This window comes from Carica papaya, chromosome 5 (genome assembly GCF_054855325.1).
Source record: "Carica papaya isolate Zhongbai chromosome 5, ASM5485532v1, whole genome shotgun sequence".
NCBI classification, from domain to species: Eukaryota; Viridiplantae; Streptophyta; class Magnoliopsida; order Brassicales; family Caricaceae; genus Carica; species Carica papaya.
Window position 1 is genome coordinate 33,800,980 of NC_142313.1, and position 21,090 is coordinate 33,822,069.

At 40.4% G+C, this 21,090-nt stretch overlaps 1 protein-coding gene and 1 long non-coding RNA gene across 2 annotated transcripts; both read left to right on the forward strand.

The window, feature by feature from the left end:
- Positions 1 to 11,350: 11,350 nt before the first annotated feature.
- Positions 11,351 to 12,955, forward strand: LOC110815175 (putative expansin-B2). The gene is made up of 4 exons (XM_022042838.1): positions 11,351 to 11,528; positions 11,607 to 11,719; positions 12,343 to 12,542; positions 12,622 to 12,955. Exons 1-4 carry the CDS (start codon positions 11,351 to 11,353, stop codon positions 12,953 to 12,955), a joined length of 825 nt encoding a protein of 274 aa, XP_021898530.1.
- Positions 12,956 to 17,924: 4,969 nt separating this feature from the next.
- On the forward strand, positions 17,925 to 19,425 carry LOC148265794 (uncharacterized). The gene is made up of 3 exons (XR_015819152.1): positions 17,925 to 17,958; positions 18,192 to 18,289; positions 19,334 to 19,425. It is a non-coding gene; the product is annotated as an uncharacterized LOC148265794 (long non-coding RNA).
- Positions 19,426 to 21,090: the final 1,665 nt, after the last annotated feature.

Genomic DNA, 21,090 nt, shown 5'->3' on the forward strand with positions numbered 1-21,090 from the left:
TGACTCTAAACGAGGATCTTGTCCAAATTCACGTAAATCAATAACTGGTTTTGTGTATTTTTATGTGATGCTCTAATGTCTTGGAAGTTGAAAAAAGAACAAACAATTTCACGGTCTTCATCAGAAGTAGAATATCAGGCGTTTGCAGTAGTTACATGCGAAACTCAATAGTTACAGTACCTGTTGAACGATTTGCAGATTCCGTCATCAACCAGTGCACGTTATTGTGATAATCTCTCCGCAATCAAAATTACAGAAAATCTCGTCTTCCACGAACACACCAAGCACATTGAAATTGATTACTACATTGTTCGACAAAAAGTGTCTGATATACTAATCCACCTTTTGCCTGTACCATCAACCTGCCAACTTGCAGATTGCTTCACAAAGGCATTACCACATTCTGTATTTCAACAAGCCATCAGCAAGCTGGGTATACAAAACTTGTATATTCCACTTTGAGGGGGGCTATTAGAGTAGTCGTTAGCAAACTATAGTTAGAGTGTAACGGCCCCAGAAATTTAAATGAAGATGTATGTATTAAAAATCTTAAATGCAGAAGCGAAATAAAAATTCTGATTAACATCCCTTACACAATAACCATAAACGTATTCAACGTATGAAAGAATAAGCTAATTAAGAGAAATACTCGAAATAAAAACTATAAATAGAACTATAAAGTCTCTAGATGTCTAACTCGCCGTCCTCCTATGGAACGGGCTCAGGAACCACGTATTCCTGATCTGAAATGGTTAAGTAAGGAATGAGCTACACTAGCCCAGTAAAGACATCACACTATCTCACTGCCACAGAAGTAAAGGTTGGTAGAAAATAAAAAAGACCAATGGAGCATAATTTATAACAAACTCATTTATTAATAATAAAAACCTTTACTGTCCACTTACCTCGGTGAGATTCGTAAAAATAGCATATGAAAACAATAATATTATAACCATCATAAAATCATATACACTTTGTAACATAACTCATGTCATACTTTCGCATTTCAATAATCAGACAACAAATTTCATCTTTTACCAGCCTACTAGTATCCATGGGGATTCATAGGGGGTCCCCGCTACACGTGAACCATTAACATTAATAACTTAATTCCAGGGCCATCCCCATACCCCGTCCGGTATGGGCGCCTAAAAACCATGAACCTCAATACCCCGTCTGGTATGAGGGTAAAACAGGTCGTCCCTAATACCCCGTCCGGTATGGGCACCAAAACCATAAACCTCAATACCCCGTCCGGTATGAGGGTGAAACGGGCATCACTATCCGGTATGGGCGCCAAAACACATAAGGTCTCCATACCCCGTTCGATATGAGAGACCATGTTCCCGGTAGGGTTCCCTACGGACCCGGTCCGTCCACCAACTCCCAGGATATCTAGTCAGGTTGTCCACATTATCTATTTGTCAATTCATATAACCTTTTTTCCATTTTTCTTGGTCTCAATTTTTCAATCATACACAAACACGTAAATCAATAATGAACACCAAACAAGACAACATAACATCGGGTTCACTATAATTCAAACCATAATAAAAGAAGCTATGATTCATGCACACGAAACCATAAAATAAATACATCAAATACTATACTACATTTAAAGCTGAAAAATAGATCAAACAACAACTGACCGAAAAATACATCAGATTCGGGCTCCATTAGTAACCTTAATTAATTATACACATGTATTATTTATTGAGCTTTAATACCGTGATAGGAAATAGGGTGAGAAATCTTTACTTGTTTCGGGGTCTGAAATCGGCTCTACAATGCGCCTACGGGCTGTCCCTAAATTCCCTAAATTTTTTTCGGAAAACTGAAACGTACTACTGATACTTGTACGTGTCCCAAAAAAACCCCAAATCAGACTCAGGGCCCCTTTTCGGCTAATATCGGAATTCCAGCACGGCAGCTCCGCTGTACTCTGGCGATGGCACGACCGCCCGCGACAGCGATCCGCCTTGGGTTGGCCGTTTTTAGCAGTTTTCAGCCAAATTCGGCCAAACTTGCATTGGTTCCTGCGATAAAACAACCCTAGGGCCCTCGATGGGCCAAAAAATCACGAAAAACTGATACTTACTAGCGGCGGAGCTATCGGGTGCAGCGGCTTCTCCAGCGTGGTCGCGGTTTGATGTTTTACTCCGGTCAACCTGTAAAGAAAAAAACGGTGATCACAATGGTGTAAAAATTGCATCGAACGGGAACCGAAAAGGGCCTCATCGGAGGCAAAAATTGAGGGAAGCCGCGGCGGTGCCGCTAGACTTCGGCGGTGTTTTTCGACCGATTGGCCAGTGGTTTGGCTCCGATTTGGCCATAGGTGGATTCAGCATCGAAAAACGAGCCAAGAGGGGAAAATTTACCTCGTTTGGCAGTCGGAAAACCCTCTTATACGGCGGCGGGTGGCGGCGGCCGGCTCCTCCAGCGACTGGTTCTTCTTCTCCGGCGAAGATACTGGCGGCTAGGGTTTGTGGTCGGGTGTGGGTGAGGTTATTTATAACCTTCCCCTTTTAATCTCAGCCATCCACCACGATTTAATCTGGACCGTCCGATCGCGATTAAAATAGGAACAAATCTGGACCGTCCATTAGACTGTCCGTGCGTGATTCAATCTGGACCGTCCGCACGCGTGAGATCTGGACCGTCCGCACGCGTGAGATGTGGGTCGTCCGTGCGCGTGAGATCTGGGCCGTCCACACGCTTAAGATCTGGATCGTTCGATCGCGTGCACGCAGATCGCTCACATGGCTCCGTCCCGCGTGGCCTCCCGCGTTAGTTTCCTTGCCACGCGGCGTGTTCTGGTGCACCGGGGTTGTTGACTAGGCTGCTGATGTAGCACAACTTTCTTAAATTGTGTTTTGACCCCCGACTTTTGATTTTCCTTTCAAAAATACCCCCATAATCCAAATTTTCACCCTTTTTTTTCAAAATCAATTTTAATTAAATCCTAAAAATAATTTTACCATATTTTATCATTATTATTATTATTATTTTTATTAAATTAAATTAAAACCTTATAAATTAAATATTAAAAAATTAAACTAAAATTCTAATATAGATTAAAATAAATTAAAAAATAAAAATAATAAATTTGGGTGTTACAACTCTCCCCCCCTTAAAGAAATTTGGTCCCCCAAATTTGCCTCTTACTCTTGGTCGAACAAATGGGCATACTGGGCTCTAAAATCTGATTTTAGCTCCCAGGTAGCCTCCCTTGGCGTGTGGTTCTGCTATTTACAAATGATATTTTTCGGTTGCGGAGTATCCTGCTCTTTTGGTCCGTGATACCGACTGGTACTTCTTTATAAGATAAGTTCTCTTGGAGTGGAAGCAGTTCATGAGCCAAGACATGAGAGAGGTCCGGGTTGTACTTACGTAGCATGGATACGTGGAACACATTGTGGACCTTGGAGAGCTCTGGAGGCAGTGCTAGTCTGTAGGCAGCAGTACCAATCCTGTCTACGATTTCAAAAGGTCTAATAAATCTGGGGTTCAATTTTCCCCTCCTGCCGAACCTACTAATTCCCTTTAAATGAGTGACCTTAAGGAACACCCGGTCGTCTTTCTCAAATGTTAGATCTCTCATTCGGGTGTCCGCATAACTCTTTCGCCTGCTCTGAGCCGTCTGAATGTTCTTTCTGATTTTAACTATTTTAGACGTGGTCTCCTCTACCAACTCCAGGCCGAACAATCTTCTATCGCCCACTTCTTCCCAACAAATCGTTGATTTGCACGGGTGCCCATACAACGCCTCATATGGAGCCATGCCGATGTTTGCTTGGTAATTGTTGTTGTAAGCGAACTCTATCAGGGGTAGATGGTCGTCCCAATGACCCCTGGAGTCAAGGACACCTCGGAGCATATTCTCAAGTATACGAATTGTTCTTTTGATTGTCCATCAGTTTGAGGATGGAAGGCAGTACTGAGAGACAGCTTTGTTCCCATGGCTTGCTGAAAGCTACTCTAAAACCGAGAAGTGAACCTGGGGTCCCTGTCGGATACCACTGTTACTGGAACTCCGTGTAATCTGACTATTTCCCGGATATACATTCTTGCCAACTTGTCTAAGGGGTCGGTCATTTGGATGGCCAAGAAGTGGGAAGATTTAGTAAACCGGTCAACGACTACCCAGATGGCGTCATGTCCTGAACGTGCCTTGGATAATCTCGTTACAAAGTCCATGGTGATGTGTTCCCACTTCCACTCCAGAATCGGTAACGGCTGAAATAGCCCACCTAGGCGCTGATGCTCTACCTTGACCTACTGACATACCAAACACTTGGATACAAAGTCGGCTATGTTTCTCTTCATCCCATTCCACCAAAACCGGGGTCGCATGCCTTGGTACATTTTGGTGCTTCTTGGATGCATGACAAACTTCGAGCTATGGGACTCTGTCATGATGTCTCTATTTAACTCACTGTCATCTGGGACACACACCCTGTCTTGGAAACAGAGTAATCCATCGGCAGAGATTCAGAATTCTGAGCTCACTCCCTGTTCTGCATCCTTCTTGCGGGCTACCAGGGCGGGGTCGACTGACTGGGCTTCCCTTATTCTCTGGATTAACTCGGGCTGAACTGTCAGGCGGCCCAAACATGTGGCTCTCCTCAAGTCCTGGAGTCGAACCTGTTGTGTGGCCTTAATTTTCCTACATTCTGAAACCATCAAATAGGCTAAGATACCTGCACTTTTCCTGCTGAGAGCATCTGCTACCATGTTGCCCTTACCCGGATGGTATAAGGTATCACAATCATAGTCTTTAAGGAGTTCCATTCACCTTCTCTAATGCATGTTGAGATCCTTCTGAGTAAATATGTGTTTCAAACTCTTATGATCGGTATAGATCTGAAAGGTCTCTCCGTATAAGTAGTGGCGCCAGGTTTTCAAGGCCTGTATGATTGCGGCAAGCTCTAAGTCATGGGTGGGATAATTCTTCTCATGATTCTTTAACTGTCTGGACCCATATACTATGACCTTTCCATGCTGCATCAGGACACAACCCAGGCCTAGATAGGAGGCATGACTATAAACTGTATATCCCCCTTATCCACTCGGTAAAGCCAGTACGGGTGCAGTAGTTAGCCACTTCTTTAATTCTGAAAAACTTCTTTCGCAGTACTCATTCCACTCAAATTTGGCATTCTTCTTTGTGAGTCGGGTTAGAGGAGCTGCTAGGCTGGAGAATCCTTCAACAAACTTGCGGTAATAACCTGCCATCCCCAGGAAACTCCGGATTTCCTTAACTGATGTCAACTTCTCCCAGCCAAGTACCGCTTCAACCTTTTCGGGATTCACTAATACTCCTTCCTTCGATATGATGTGTCCTAGGAAGGCGGTCTGCTCAAGCGAGAATCCACACTTACTCAACTTTGCATATAACTTCTTGTTTCTGAGGACCTGCAAAACTTGGGCAAGATGGTGAGCATGTTCTTATCTGCTTTTTGAGTAGACTAAGATGTCATCGATGAACACAATAACAAATTGATCCAAGAATTCTCTGAAGACTCTGTTCATCAGATCCATAAAGATTGTCGGGGCGTTGGTTAGCCCAAATGGCATGACCAGGAACTTATAGTGTCCGTACCTGGTTCGAAAAGTCGTCTTGGGGATGTCTTCTGTTCTTATCTTCACCTGATGGTAACCTGATCGCATGTCTATTTTAAAGAAGACCTGTGCACCCTGCAACTGATCGAAGAGGTCATCAATTCTGGAATGGGGATATTTGTTCTTGATCGTAACTTTGTTCAATCCTCTGTAATCAATACACAGTCTCAACGTTCCATCTCTCTTCCTTGCAAAAGTGACTCCAGCATCCCAAGGGGACACACTGTGTCTAATAAAACTACTGTCTTGTAATTCAATGATCTGTTTCCTCAGCTCTTCCATCTCAATGCGGCTCATGCGATAAGGAGCAACCGAAATGGGCTGGGTGCCTGGCTGTAAGTCTATAGTGAACTCGACTTCCCTATCCACTGGCAGTCCGAGTAGTTCGCCTGGAAAGACATCTGGAAAGTCTTGGACTACCGGAATCTCTTGGATATAAATTTCTTTCTTGGGCTTGCCAAGTTAAAGAAAATAGCAAGATTAAGGTACTAAAAAATTAAGAAAACTTACCATCAAGGAATAAGTACTAAATGATTTTATTAATTTATAAATGGCTCCTCATTGGGAGGATTAAATACAACCTTCTTGTCAAAGCAATCTATGGTGGCGTGATGCGCCGCTAACCAATCCATTCCTAAGATTACATCAAAATCCCCCGTGTCTAACCCTATCAGGTCTATACTCAATTTCTTATTTGCTATCTCCACGGCACAAGCCCGGTAGATAACTTCCCCTAATAGTGTTTCACCCCCAGCAGTAGACACAAACAACAGTGAATCAAGTTTATCAGGTGATACATTAAGTTTGGAAGTAAAAACATGTAAAACAAATGAATGCGATGCACCAATATCAAATAAAACATGAGCAATATGGTCACAGATAGTGTACATACCCTGTACCACGTCCGGGTCTGCGTCGGCATCCTGCTGGGTAAGGTTGTAAACCCTGCCCTGAAAAGGAGGTCTTCCTTGGTTCTGGTTCCTCGAGCACTCTCTCGCATAGTGCTGGGAACTACCACATATGCGACAGGTGTTGTTAAGGCGGTAGCATGGTCGGTCCTCGTGATCCCTACCGCAGTGCTGGCAGATTTTTCCACGTGCTGCCCCTGGAGCCTGAGGAGGGGCCTGGATCACTGGTCTGGGCCTCTTATTTGGTTGGACCGGCACAATAGGTGCTGGTCTGCGGGGTGGAGCTGAGGGTTGGTGACTCCCTGCTGACTGAGGACGGGTGTTGAAACTCCTCTCTACAATCTGTGCCTTTGCTAGAACGGCTGAGTATGTCTTGAGCTCCAGTACCAATAAGTGTTGCTTGATTTCTGGGCGAAGGCCCCACTGGAATCTCCCGGCCTTCCTACCTTCATCCATCAATGTCTTCGGGGAGTATCGGTCCAGCTCTAGGAACCTACTAGCATATTCTGATACCGTCATGTTTCCCTGGACCAGCTGAACAAACTCCATCTCCTTCAGGTGTCGGATGTGCTCAGGGAGATACTCAGCATGAAAGGCCGCTAAGAACTGCTCCCAAGTGGCTGGTGTAGGCAGGGTGGTCTGCTTGAGCTCCCACCAACGACCTGCCTCCCCTACCAGCATGTAGGAAGCAAGAGCAGCTCTCAGCTCGGGAACCACTCCCAAGGTCTTGAAAGCTCTCTCAGTCTCTGCCAACCAGTACTGGGAATCTTCGGAAGAGGATCCTCCTGCAAAAGTGGAAGGGTTCAGTCTCTTGTACCTCTCTATGTATCCTGGGTCGATCAAGGAAGGAGCTGGGTCCCGTGGAAGAGGGACTGGGCCCGGCTTGGGATAGACTAGGGGGCCCTGTGGTGGCACCTGCTGATATGGTGGGGGCACCGGATTGTACTGTGGCAGTGTCGGGCAGTATAGTGGCTGGGGCACCGGTTCATACTGCGGCGGTGGTGTCGGGTGGTACTGTGGTGGAGCAGGCTCGTGCCAGGGTGGCTCGGGATCCGCTTGCTGTAGCGGTGGCTCAACCCGTGGTAGTGGGGGAGGTTCGGGTAACTCCCTTCTCTCCTTTCAACCTTGCTGGGGGGCCATGATCCTTTCCAGCATCTCAAATGAATTGTCCACATCTTCCCGAAGCGAATCATCCCAGGCTGCTCGGTTTAGTGGGGGTGTTCCTCTCCTCATTTCTTTGTACTTGTATTTCACAAGGAAGAGTTTAGTAACGATTTATCGTTGGGTATTTCTCTAAGCATTATTGTGTAAGGGATGAGTCAGAGAAACGCGGCTCTGATACCAACTGTAATGGCCCCATAAATTTAAATGAAGATGTATGTATTAAAAATTTTAAATGCGAAAGCGAAATAAAAATTCTGATTAACATCTCTTACACAATAACCATAAACGTATTCAATGTATGAAAGAATAAGCTAATTAAGAGAAATACTTGAAATAAAAACTATAAAATCTTTAGGCGTCTAACTCGCCGTCTTCCTGCGGAACGGGCTCGGGAACCACGTCTTCCTGATCTGAAATGGTTAAATAAGGAATGAGTTATACTAGCCCAGTAAAGACATCACACTATCTCACTGCCACAGAAGTAAAGGTTGGTAGAAAATAAAAATGACTAATTGAGCATAATTTATAACAAACTCATTTATTAATAATAAAAACCTTTACTGTCCACTTACCTCGGTGAGATTCGTGAAAATAGCATATGAAAACAATAACATTATAACCATCATAAAATCATATACACTTTGTAACATAACTCATGTCATACTTTCGCATTTCAATAATCAGACAACAAATTTCCTCTTTTACCAGCCTACTAGTATCCATGGGGATCCATAGGGGGTCCCCGCTACACGTGAACCATTAACGTTAATAACTTAATTTCAGGGTCGTCCCCATACCCCGTCCGGTATGAGCACCTAAAAACCATGAACCTCAATACCCTATCCGGTATGAGGGTGAAACGGGCCGTCCCCAATACCCCGTCCGGTATGAGCGCCAAAACCATAAACCTCAATACCCCGTCCGGTATGAGGGTGAAACGGGCTGTCTCCATACCCCATCTGGTATGGGCGCTAAAACACATAAGGTCTCCATACCCCGTCCGATATGAGAGACCACGTTCCCGGTAGGGTTCCCTACGGACCCGGTCCGTCCACTAACTCCTAGGATATCTAGTCAGACTGTCCATATTATCCATTTGTCAATTGACATAACCTTTTTTTCATTTTTCTTGGTCTCAATTTTCCAATCATACACAAACACGTAAATCAATAATGAACACCAAACAAGACAACACAACATCGGGTTCACCATAATTCAAACTATAATAAAAGAAACCATGATTCATGCATACGAAATCATAAAATAAATACATCAAATACTATACTGCATTTAAAGCTGAAAAATAGATCAAACAACAACTGACCGAAAAATTCATCAGATTCGGGCTCCATTAGTAACCTTAATTAATTACACACATGTATTAATTCATGAAATGCCGTTTTATTATTTATTGAGCTTTAATATCGTGATAGGAAATAGAGTGAGAAATTCTTACTTGTTTCGGGGTCTAAAATCGGCTCTACAATGCGCCTACGGGTTGTCCCTAAATTCCCTGAATTTTCTCCGAAAAATTGAAACGCACTACCGGTACCTGCACGTGTCCCAAAAAAATCCCAAATCAGACACAGGGCCCCTTTTCGGCCAATATCGAAATTCCGGCAAGGCGGCTCCGCTATGCTCCGGCGATGGCACCGCCGCCCGCGGTGGCGATCCACCTCGAGTTTGCCTTTTTCGGCTATTTTCGGCCGAATTCGGCCAAACCTGTATTGGTTCCTGCGATAAAACAACCCTAGGGCCCTCGGTGGGCTAAAAAAATATGAAAAACCGAGACTTACCGGCGGCAGAGCTCTCGGGTGCAGCGGCTTCTCCGGCGCAAGTCGCTGTTTGATGTTTACCTCCGGTCAACCTGTAGAGAAAAGGACGGTGATCACAGTGGTGTAAAAATTGCATCGAACGGAAATCGGAAAGGGCCTCATCGGAGGCAAAAATCGAAGGAAGCCGCAGCGGCGCCGCTGGACTTCGGCGGTATTTTTTGGCCAATTAGCCAGTGGTTTGGCTCCGATTTGGCCATAGGCGGATTCAGCATCGAAAAATGAGCCAAGAAGAGAAAATTTACCTCGTTTGGCGGTCGGAAAACCCTCTAGTGCGGCAGAGGGCGGTGGCGGCCGGCTCTTCTGCCGACTGGTTCTTCTTCTCCGGCGAGGGTACTGGCGGCTAGGGTTTGGGGTCGGGTGTGGGTGAGGTTATTTATAACCTTCCCCTTTTAATCTCAGCTGTCCATCACGATTTAATCTGTACCGTCCGATCGCGATTAAAATGAGAACAAATCTGGGCCGTCCGTGCGTGATTCAATCTGGACCGTCCGCATGCGTGAGATCTGGGCCGTCCGTGCGCGTGAGATCTTGGCCGTCCGCATGCGTGAGATCTGGACCGTTCGATCGCGCGCACGCGGATCGCTCACGTGGCTCCGTCCCGCGTTGTCTCCCGCGTCAGCTTCCTTGCCACGCGGTGTGTTCTGGTTGGCCGGGGCTGCTGACTGGGCTGCTGACGTGGCATAACTTTCCTAAATTGCGTTTTGACTCCCTGTTTCCGATTTTCCTTTCAAAAACACCCCTACAATCTAAATTTTCACCATTTTTTTCCAAAATCAATTTCAATTAAATTCTAAAAATAATTTTACCCTATTTTATCATTATTATTATTTTTATTTTTATTAAATTAAATTAAATTAAATTAAAACCTTATAAATTAAATATTAAAAAATTAAACTAAAATTCTAATATAAATTAAAATAAATTAAAAAATAAAAATAATAAATTTGGGTGTTACATAGAGATTAACTATAATCTTTTGAGTAGTTAGTAGTTAGTTGTCGTTAATTATTTTGTAACTAAAAATTTATCTGTAATTAGTTAGCTAATTAATCTTATTTACTTTTTGTATATATAAATACCAAGATATCATTAATAAAAATATAACCTTCTATTTTCAGCTCTCTTTCTACTCTCATGTCTGTCTCTCTGCTCTACTGGGCATCTCTTCAGCTTCTTCTTGAGCATCACTACTCATCTAAATATGCTTCAAAAAAATTAAGCTTTAGTTTCTCAATATCAATAGCAATTTATGGATGCTAAATTTAAATCCTAAAAGATATTTATGTCATAAAATATCACCCTATCTACTTGAAATGGAAGTAACATAAAACTTAATTTTTTTTTTCAACTTTCAATTCAATAAAATACCAATAAGAGCACAATACAAATATATACTATAAATTTGAATAAAAATAAAATTCTAATTCCATTTCTAGCTCAAGTTAAGTTTTTTCAATAATTTTTTTATTTTTAAATAAAATTAATTAAATTATGCAACACATTTATTAAATTTTACATATCAAATAGCTCAGATATAAAATTTGAATAGGAATTAAAGTAGATTGAACATCTATAAATATATTTCTTGAATGTAAAAATCTTCACCAATAATTAATTTGAACAAATTTACAAAGAGATATCATATTTCCAAAGAAAAGAAAAATATGATCTCATAGAATTGAAATAAAATTAATTCTGATTAAGAAGATCAAGGATTTCAATGGTCTCTTCCCTATATAAATATTGGCTACTTCTCCTTCAAACTAAATCAGAAAGGAATATTAAAATTATAGTGATTATAATAATATTAATTTCAACATCATGGAATTTGCTTTTAAATACTCATTATACTTCTTATTTGTGTATTTCTGTATGTTGTTTAACTTTTCTTACTGTTTTTGCTCTAAATTGCATAATTTTTCCTTCTCACAATTTGATTCTAATTGGTCACCTGCTGCTGCTACCTGGTATGGTAGCCCCAATGGTGCTGGTAGTGATGGTAATCTCCTATTTACACACATACAACACCATTATATATACTGCATTCGTCTAACATGTATATATGTATATCATATAGGTGGAGCTTGTGGATTTGGGAATATTGTGGGTCAACCTCCGTTCTCTTCAATGGTATCAGCAGGAGGTCCTTCCCTCTTCAAAGGATGCCATGGATGTGGAGCATGTTACCAGGTACCTTATATACCAACTTACGATCTTCATTTCTAACATTTAGGATTTTGTTTTTAGTTTTACCTAAAAAAAGTATTCTCGACTCAATTTTTAATACACTTAAAATGATTTTTAAAGTAAATCCTTCCACGTAGCATTGTGAATTTATAATTTTATTTTTAAAACATTACTAACGAGAATTGAACTAAAATCGAATTGATTAAAATAATGAGTGTATATCTATAAAATTATATTTTCTAAAAAATTTTATTCTTTACCATATTTTGTAAAAAAAATTTTAAAAAGTTTAATCAATAATTGTTATTTCCTCATTATCAAAATGTGATTGTTTAATTAGCAACTGTGTGTCTAAAAAATTTTCAGTGTTATAATATTTATGTAAATTAAATATAATTTTGATAGAAGTAAACTTTAAACTTAATATAATATATATATATATATATATATAATAGGAGAAATAAAAAAATATATATATTATTTTATGAGTACAAATAATAGCTTGATGAAGTGACGAATAAATTTGAAAATATTGGTAGACTTTCCTTTGAAATATACATATATTTAACATTTGATTCTTATTGTTGGCTGCTGGTAACTAAGGATTGGTGAATGTTTTTATTAAGGTCAAGTGCACATCTGATGTAAATAAAGCATGCTCTGGAAATCCAGTTATTGTAGTCATTACAGATAATTGCCCAGGAGGTCCATGCGCATCAGACTCAGTTCATTTCGATCTAAGTGGTACTGCTTTTGGAGCCATGGCCAATTCTGGTGGTGCTGAACAACTTCGCAGTATTGGAAAGTTAACAATCCAATATAGAAAGTAAACTAATAATTTCTCATTACTGTTTATTTTTCGTTTCTTTAATCAATACGTAATATTTTCCTTAAAATTTTAACAGAGTAAACTGCAACTATCATGGAAAGACAATGACTTTCCATGTTGATTCAGGCTCCACCTCCAATTATTTTGCCACCCTAATTGAATATGTAGATGGAGATGGAGAGCTTACTAAAGTTGAATTAAAACAGGCTTTAAACTCAGACACTTGGCTTACCATGCAAAATTTATGGGGTGCCCTTTGGAAACTTAATTCCGCCTCTACTCTTCGTGCTCCTTTTTCTATCCGGTTAACTGTAGCGGGAACTGGTGAAACTGTGGTTGCTAATAATGTAATTCCTGTTAATTGGAAAGCAGGTCAAACATATCAGTCACTAGTCAATTTTAAACATTAATTATGCTTATAATGATGATCTATTATATTTTTTGTAATACTTCAATTTATTTGATTTTAATAAAAAATAATAAATATAATATAACATCCCGAACTCCAATGTCAATGGGGTACAGACGTTAGCACAATATTTTCAACTAATAGAACATATCAATATTAAATATGTAGCGGAACTATATTTTAATACACATTTCTTGTAATAGAATAATTATTTCTTCACCATCTTCTATTGATTTTGAACTTGTTCATCATCTCTTTTGACCTGATGGGAGTGAATTGGGGTGAGATTCACGAGTTCAGTAATAAAAATAATTTGATGATAGAGACTTACGTACATACATTCATGCAATATGTTAAATATAATAATTTTTATCATAAAAAAAAATATCAAACAAGTATTACAATCAAAATACACAACAAAACAATTCATCACACATAAATATTCTAATCTTCACTCTTCAAACTTAATTTTTGTTCTCATTTTAAATCACACTTATGGATTCACAAATTCCTCAAGCTAAAATGGTTTTACTCACACACACGTATCACTCCACTCAAATTTATAATTTCACATTATTTAGTCTTTTAAAACTTAATTAATTTACCATCGCACGATGTCGTTTATACCATCATCAAGGAGAGACAAAATGGATCTCTCCATCGTATGGATAACACACACACACAAATCACACAATGGCCACAACAGTTATATTTGCTAAGTGACCTACACTCACAAATACCTATCTACATCTAGACTAGGTTTTAAACTTTATCTATGTGCAGGTTCATCATACTCACTAAACTTTAGCCACACACGTACCCTCTTCTCTTCGATTCAGACTAAACGAGTAGGTATCTAAGATCCTTATATTCTACACTCTTTTTAAATATCTCTCATTCCTAATTCATTCATTTCATACATAAAATCTCAATTCTACGCATAATAAAACATAAATATACAGACAATACACGATATCATCACGCACATCAGAACCATACATTTTGCAAGCCAGTTTCTAAGTCATCATGTACCAGATCACATAGTAAGTACAAGATACTCAGATTTCTCATACAATTGTACTAGATCACACAAAAAGTACAGTGCGTCGTATATCTGCACAAGATCACACAGTAAGTGCAGTGTACCTAAATTCCACATACACACATTGGTTATACATTTCACATGTACAACATATGTACACACATATTAATACACACATATATATTACAATGCAGACATGTATCTTTACTACATGTCTCAAACATAATATATATTTATATTCACACACACACACAATTTCTATAGATACATATGCACACATTCATATTTAAACACGTACACACAATCACACACAACAATCATATACATACTTATTCACGTATTTATTCTTATCAGCTCTGTTCTTATCAATTCATATCTCATTTATCATATATTTTTATATACACACACACACATGCATAACAACGTGTGTGTATATATATATATATATATATATATATATATATATATACTATATAAACACAAACAAATATAAATGAGACATACTAATTACATATATTATATTTTACATATATTTAAATATTCACACATAATGCACTATATATATACACATTTACATAAACATATAATTTATGTCTCTATACAGAATACATATAGTTCTTTCCTACGGTGTGATCAGGATAGATTTGAGAATCTTTTTTAACTCGTTCTACGATCCTCTCGAAAATCCGAATATCGTTTGGATAATTTTTATCGTTTATAATAGAAAACATATATATTAAATTATGAATAATTTTAGAAATTATATTGCACAAAATTAGAAATGAATTTTACTTTCGGATATGCTGTCTCGGTCGCTAACGTCACCATGTATCATCGTACGCATGTCACCGAAAATGTCAAGCACTGATGATTGAATCAGTGCGTGTTGTCACATGTAGCACACCAACATCATATTTGGTCGCCACCCTTCCATTTTTCTTCATTAATTTAATTTAATTCTTTTTTCTTTTATGCTATTTCATTATATATATATATATTTCTTTGCAGCTTTGTTTGTTCTCCTTCTCTCTACATTCTTCCTTTTTTTTTAATTAATTAATATATATATATTTTTTCTTTTGTACCCAATTGGTGCTCCATATAGTATTATATAAAAAATATTATCATTATTATTATTATTTTTACTTTTTTTCTTTATTGTTATTACTACTATTGTTATTATTAATTATTATTATATTAAAAGGAAGAATAAAAAAAAAATTTAAAAGAAAAAAAAGATAAAGTAAAAAAGAAAGAAAAGGGAAACCCAAATGAAAAGCCGATTCCCTTCTTCCCTTAATCCCATTCCTTTAAATTGGTTTGACCCAAATTAAATTAAAACCCAGAATCAATTTCTATTAGACCCGAAATCAAAATTCAGCCCAGAGACAGAATAAAACCCGACCCGAAATCTAATCAAAACACAGAATCATTTAAATTGGTTTATCCGAAGTGGACAATGACATCCCTTTTCTAAATAAAATTTCATACTTTTAAAAATTAAAGTTGTGAATAAATTTTAAAATATTTTGTGTTATTTAGATAGATATGCTACTTAGGTTTTTTTTTTTTTTTTTTTTTTTTTAAATGTAACCTTACTTAAACTAAATTAATAATACTTATATTTTTAATTTATTAATAGGTTAACAATAGTAATAGTCATGCCATATATAATTCATCATATGTAAGTTATGATACATCATCCGATGATAGACATACATTATAAATTGACACGTATACGTAACATTGTATGATTTTTTAACATGATACATATGTAAGGTTGCATAAATTGACATTTATAAAACCGAATTAGTACACTATATATATTATTTGAAAATAGTTTTATTCACATATTATTTTTATGAACGTAAATGAATATTTTGTTTTATGCTTAAAAAGTATAGATTTGAATATTGAAAAATGTGTATTTAATTATTTAATATTATATTTTAATTTAGAATTAAATACTTGTACTTTTAGCCACAATTTTAAAATCGCAGTAGAAAGCATAACATAATTTTATCCGTAGTTGAAACTTTTAACAGCAGTTAGCAAGATCATCGTTAAATTGCATAAAATATAAATATCAAAAATTCTTTTAGTGGGATAAGGGAAAAAGATATTTATGTGTTTAAAAATTTATGTAGTTTGAGACGATTAATCATATTTATTATGTTTAATGCATTAGTCAAATAATTAAGATGCTTAAACTTGTTACACATTATAATTGATTGATCACAACATATTTAAATATTTTACTTTCTGCGATATTTTTTATTAATATATTTATTTTTTTAAAAAATAAAAATTATATCGACCATTTGTAGCGCCCAGACCGAGAAGAAAAAAAAAAAAAAAAAAAAGCCACGTCGGCAGCCACGTCAGCAGGCTCGGTCAGCAGTCCCGGCCAACCGGGACCTGCCACGTGGCAAAACCATGTCGTTCCAAAAAGGGCCACGTTGGCGATCCGCGTGGGCGCGATCGGACGGCCCAAATCAAGTGTGCGATAGGACGGCCCAGATTTAATCAAAAACGGACGGCCCATATTAAAACAAAATGGACGGCTGAGATCAAAAGGCAAGGGGTTATAAATAGAACCCCCACACCAGACCACAAACCCTAGCTGCCTGCCGCTCGCCGGAGAAGACGAACCAGAAGCCGGCCGCCGCCACCCGCCGCCGCACCGGAGGAACTTCCGACCGCCGATCGAGGTAAATTTCGTACCCCCGACTCGTTTTTCCACGCTGATTCCTCCTGTGGCCAAATCGGAGCCAAAATCCTGGCCAAACGGCCGGAATGCACGGCCGAAGCGCAGCAGCGCCGCCGCGCCCTTCTCGGTTTTTGCCTCCGATGAGGCCCTTCCCGGCCTCCGTTTGATGCAAATTTTATATCATCGTGATCACCACTCTTTTTTCTACAGGTTGACCGGAGCCGAATCACCAAAACACGAACCTCGCCGGAGAGCCGCCGCACCCGAGAGCGCCGCCGCCGGTAAGCTCCGTTTTTTCGTGATTTTTTGGCCCCCCGAGGGCCCTAGGGTTGTTTTCTCGCAGGGACCGATGCGAGTGTGGCCGAATTCGGCCGGAAACATCCGAAAACAGCCAACCCGAGGCGACTCGCCGCCGCCAGCGGCGGCGCCGTCGCCGGAGCACGGCGGAGCCGCCGTGCCGGAGTTGCGATTTGGGCCAAAAGGGGCCCTGGGCCTAATTTGGAATTTTTTTGGAACACGTGCAGGTACCAGTAGTGCGTTTTAGTTCCCCGAGAAAAATTCAGGGAAACTTAGGGACAGCCTGTGTAGCGCCCGGACCGAGAAGGAGGAGGAAAAAAAAAAGGGGCCACGTCGGCAGCCATGTCAGTAGGCCCGGTCAGCAGTCCCGGCCAACCGGGGCCTGCCACGTGGCAAGACCATGTCGCTCCGAAAAGGGGCCACGTTGGCGATCCGCGTGGGTGCGATCGGACGGCCCAGATCAATCGCGCGATCGGACGGCCCAGATGCAATCGCACGGACGGCCCAGATTAAAACAAAATGAACGGCTGAGATCAAAAGGCAATGGGTTATAAATAGAACCCCCACACCAGACCACAAACCCTAGCCACCTGCCGCTCGCCGGAGAAGACAAACCAGAAGCCGGCCGTCGCCACCCGCCGCCGCGCCGGGGAAATTTCCGACCGCCGATCGAGGTAAATTTCATACCCCCGACTCGTTTTTCCACGCTGATTCCTCTTGTGGCCAAATCGGAGCAAAAATCCCGGCCAAACGGTCGGAATACGTGGCCAAAGGCCAGCGGCGCCGCCGCGCCCCCTCTCGGTTTTGGCCTCCGATGAGGCATTTCCCGGCCTCCGTTTGATGCAATTTTTATATCACCGTGATCACCATTCTTTTCTCTACAGGTTGACCGGAGCCGAATCACCAAAACACGAACCTCGTCGGAGAGCCGCCGCACCCGAGAGCGCCGCCGCCGGTAAGCTCCGTTTTTCCGTGATTTTTTGGCCCCCCGAGGGCCCTAGGGTTGTTTTCTCACAGGGACCGATGCGAGTGTGGCCGAATTCGGCCGGAAACAGCCAACCCGAGGCGGCTCGCCGCCGCCGCTGGCGGCGGCGTTGCCGGAGCACGGCGGAGCCGCCGTGCCGGAGTTGCGATTTGGGCCGAAAGGGGCCCTGGGCCTAATTTGGGATTTTTTTGGAACACGTGCAGGTACCAGTAGTGCGTTTCAGTTCCCCGAGGAAAATTCAGGAAAAATTAGGGATAGCCTGCAAGCGCACTGCAAAGCCGTGTTCGGACCCCGAAAACGAGTAAGGACCCCTCACCCTATTTCCTATCACGGTATTAAAGTTCAAAATGATAAAACGGTATTTCTTGAATTAGCGAATGTGTGAAATTGCTTAAGGTGGCTAATGGAGCCCAAGTCTAGTGTGATTGATGATTTACTGTTATTTGGCCCGTTTTACAGCTTTAAATGCATTATGAGGTTTGATTTGTTCATTTTATAGTTTCGAGTGCATATATTACTGTTTTATTAATTATGGGTTGAAAGACTGAAGAACTGATACTGCATGTTGTCTGTTTGGCATGAATTACGATTTGCTTGTTTAAATATGAATTGATGATGCTTATTGAGGAAAAGGAAAATGAAAGATTGTGTAGACTGATAATTGTATGATGGAGTCAGCCTGACGAGATATCCTGGGAGATGGTGGACGGACCGGGTCCGTAGGGAACCCTACCGGGATTGTGGTCTCACATGCCGGACGGGGTATGGAGATCTTATGGTTTTGGCGCCCATACCGGACGGGGTATGGGGACGGCCCGTTTCACCCTCATACCGGACGGGGTATTGAGGTTTATGGTTTTGGCGCCCATACCGGACGGGGTATGGGGACGGCCCGTTTCACCCTCATACCGGACGGGGTATTGAGATTTATGGTTTTGGCGCCCATACCGGACGGGGTATGGGGACGGCCCTGAAAACTGATTATGAATGTTAAAGGTTAACGGGTAGCGGGACCCCTATGGACCCCCATGGATACTAGTAGGCTGGTAAATGAGAAAAGGATATGTGGTATAATGATTGAATTACAAAAGGCGTGATAAGTGCTATGTTTTACAACTTATATTATTCCATGATTGTGATAATGTTATTGTTTTTCTTATATTGTTTCATGAATTCCACCGAGGTAAGTGGATGGTAAAGGTTTTATCATAAATAAAAGAATTTGTTGTAAATCATGCTCCATTGGTCTTTTGTGTTTTTCTACCCACCTTTACCTCCGTGACGGTGAGATATCGTGATGTTCTTACTGGGCTAGTGTAGCTCACTGCTTATTTAACCATTTCAGATCAGGAAGACATGGTTCCCGAGCCCGTTCCGCAGGAGGACGACGAAGGGGATGCTTAGAGATTCTGTAGTCATACTCATAATTTTATTTTTGAGTTTCTCTTTTAGTTAGTTTAATCTTTTATATTTTAAGTACGTTTTTAGTTTTCGTGTAAGGGATGTTGACTGAAATTTTGATCTCGCTTCCGCATTTTATGTGTTTAAATACTCATTTCATTTTCACATTTCCGGGGTCGTTACAGCCTGTAGGCGCACTGTGAAGCCGTGTTCGGACCCCGAAACGAGTAAGGACTCCATAGTCACATTCGTAGTTTTTACTTTCAAGTTTCTCCTTTAGGTAGTTTAATCTTTTATATTTTGTGAGCACGTTTTGGTTTTAGTGTAAGGGATGTTATTCAAATTTTGACTTCGCTTCCGCATTTGATATTTATAATACAAATTCCATTATGAATTACCGGGGCTGTTACACCATTCACCAAGAAATAATTAATATATTATAAACTTCATTATATTTAAAAATAATTTATACTCCACATTAAAAACATGCAGGAGAGTGAATTAAATCTTTGGAAGTAAACCATTACCGTAGAAGTCTTTCCAAGAACAACAGTAGTGTAACTGCTGAAGAAATTCAAAAATGGACATTATACAATCAAAAGAAATATACAACTGAAGTTGAAATGAAAATAAATCTAATTTTTCACTCTATCCTTACTTTCAACTCCTCATGGTATGATTTCAATTTCATTTGCAAGGTGTGAGGATAAATAATTAAACACGAAACTCAAATTATATTTATGAGCATCAAAATTAATATAAAATTAACAAACAAGAAATTAGTTGAAAATAAGAGGAAAATGAACAGATGAAAAATGTATTTGAATCAATAAGAAAATTTGACCTTACTAGAAATTGTAACACCCAAAACTTTTCTATTATTTTTATTGTATTTTAATTTTTAATTTATAAGCTTTTAATTTAATTTAATTTAATTTAATAGAAATAAAAATAATAATAATAATAAAATGGGGTAAAATTTTTTTTGGAATTTAATTGAAATTGATTTTGGGAAAAAGGGGTGAAAATTTAGATTATGAGGGTATTTTTGAAAAGAAAATCAAAAATCATGGGTCAAAACGTAATTTAGAAAAATAGTGCCATGTCAGCAGCCACGTCAGCCGCCCGGTCAGCAGCCCCGGCCAACCAGGACACACCGCGTGGCAGGGACGCTGATGCGGGGAGCCACGCGGGACGGAGCCATGTGGGTGATCCGCGTGCGCGCAATCAAACGGCCCAGATCCATTCCCGCGCGCACGAACGGTCTAAATCAAAAGTGCGCATGGACGGCCCAGATCTCACACGTGCGGATGGCCCAGATTTGATCACGTACGGACGGTTCAGATCGCATCGCGATGGACGGTCTAGATTTATTTCTAATTTAATCGCGATCGGACTATCCAGATTAAATCATGATGGATGGCTCAGATTAAAAGGAGAAGGTTATAAATAATCGTATCCACACCCAACCCCAAACCCTAGCCGCCAGAACCCTCGCCGGAGAAGACGACCCAGCCACCGGAGGAACCGACCGCCGCCACCCATTGCCGCACCGGACGATTTTTTGGCTGCCAAACGAGGTAAAAATTATCCCATTGGCTCGTTTTTCGATGCTGAACCTCCCTGTGGCCAAATCGGAGCCAAACCACCGGCCAATTGGCCGAAAAATACCGCCGAAGTCCAGCGGCACCGCTGCAGGTT

Excerpts from the sequence above, each read along its gene's own strand:
- LOC110815175 (XM_022042838.1), top strand. The coding sequence starts at position 11,351 with ATGGAATTTGCTTTTAAATACTCATTATACTTCTTATTTGTGTATTTC. Across the intron at positions 11,529-11,606 it reads CAATGGTGCTGGTAGTGATG|GTGGAGCTTGTGGATTTGGG; the intron begins GTAATCTCCTAT and ends TATATCATATAG. Across the intron at positions 11,720-12,342 it reads GATGTGGAGCATGTTACCAG|GTCAAGTGCACATCTGATGT; the intron begins GTACCTTATATA and ends GTTTTTATTAAG.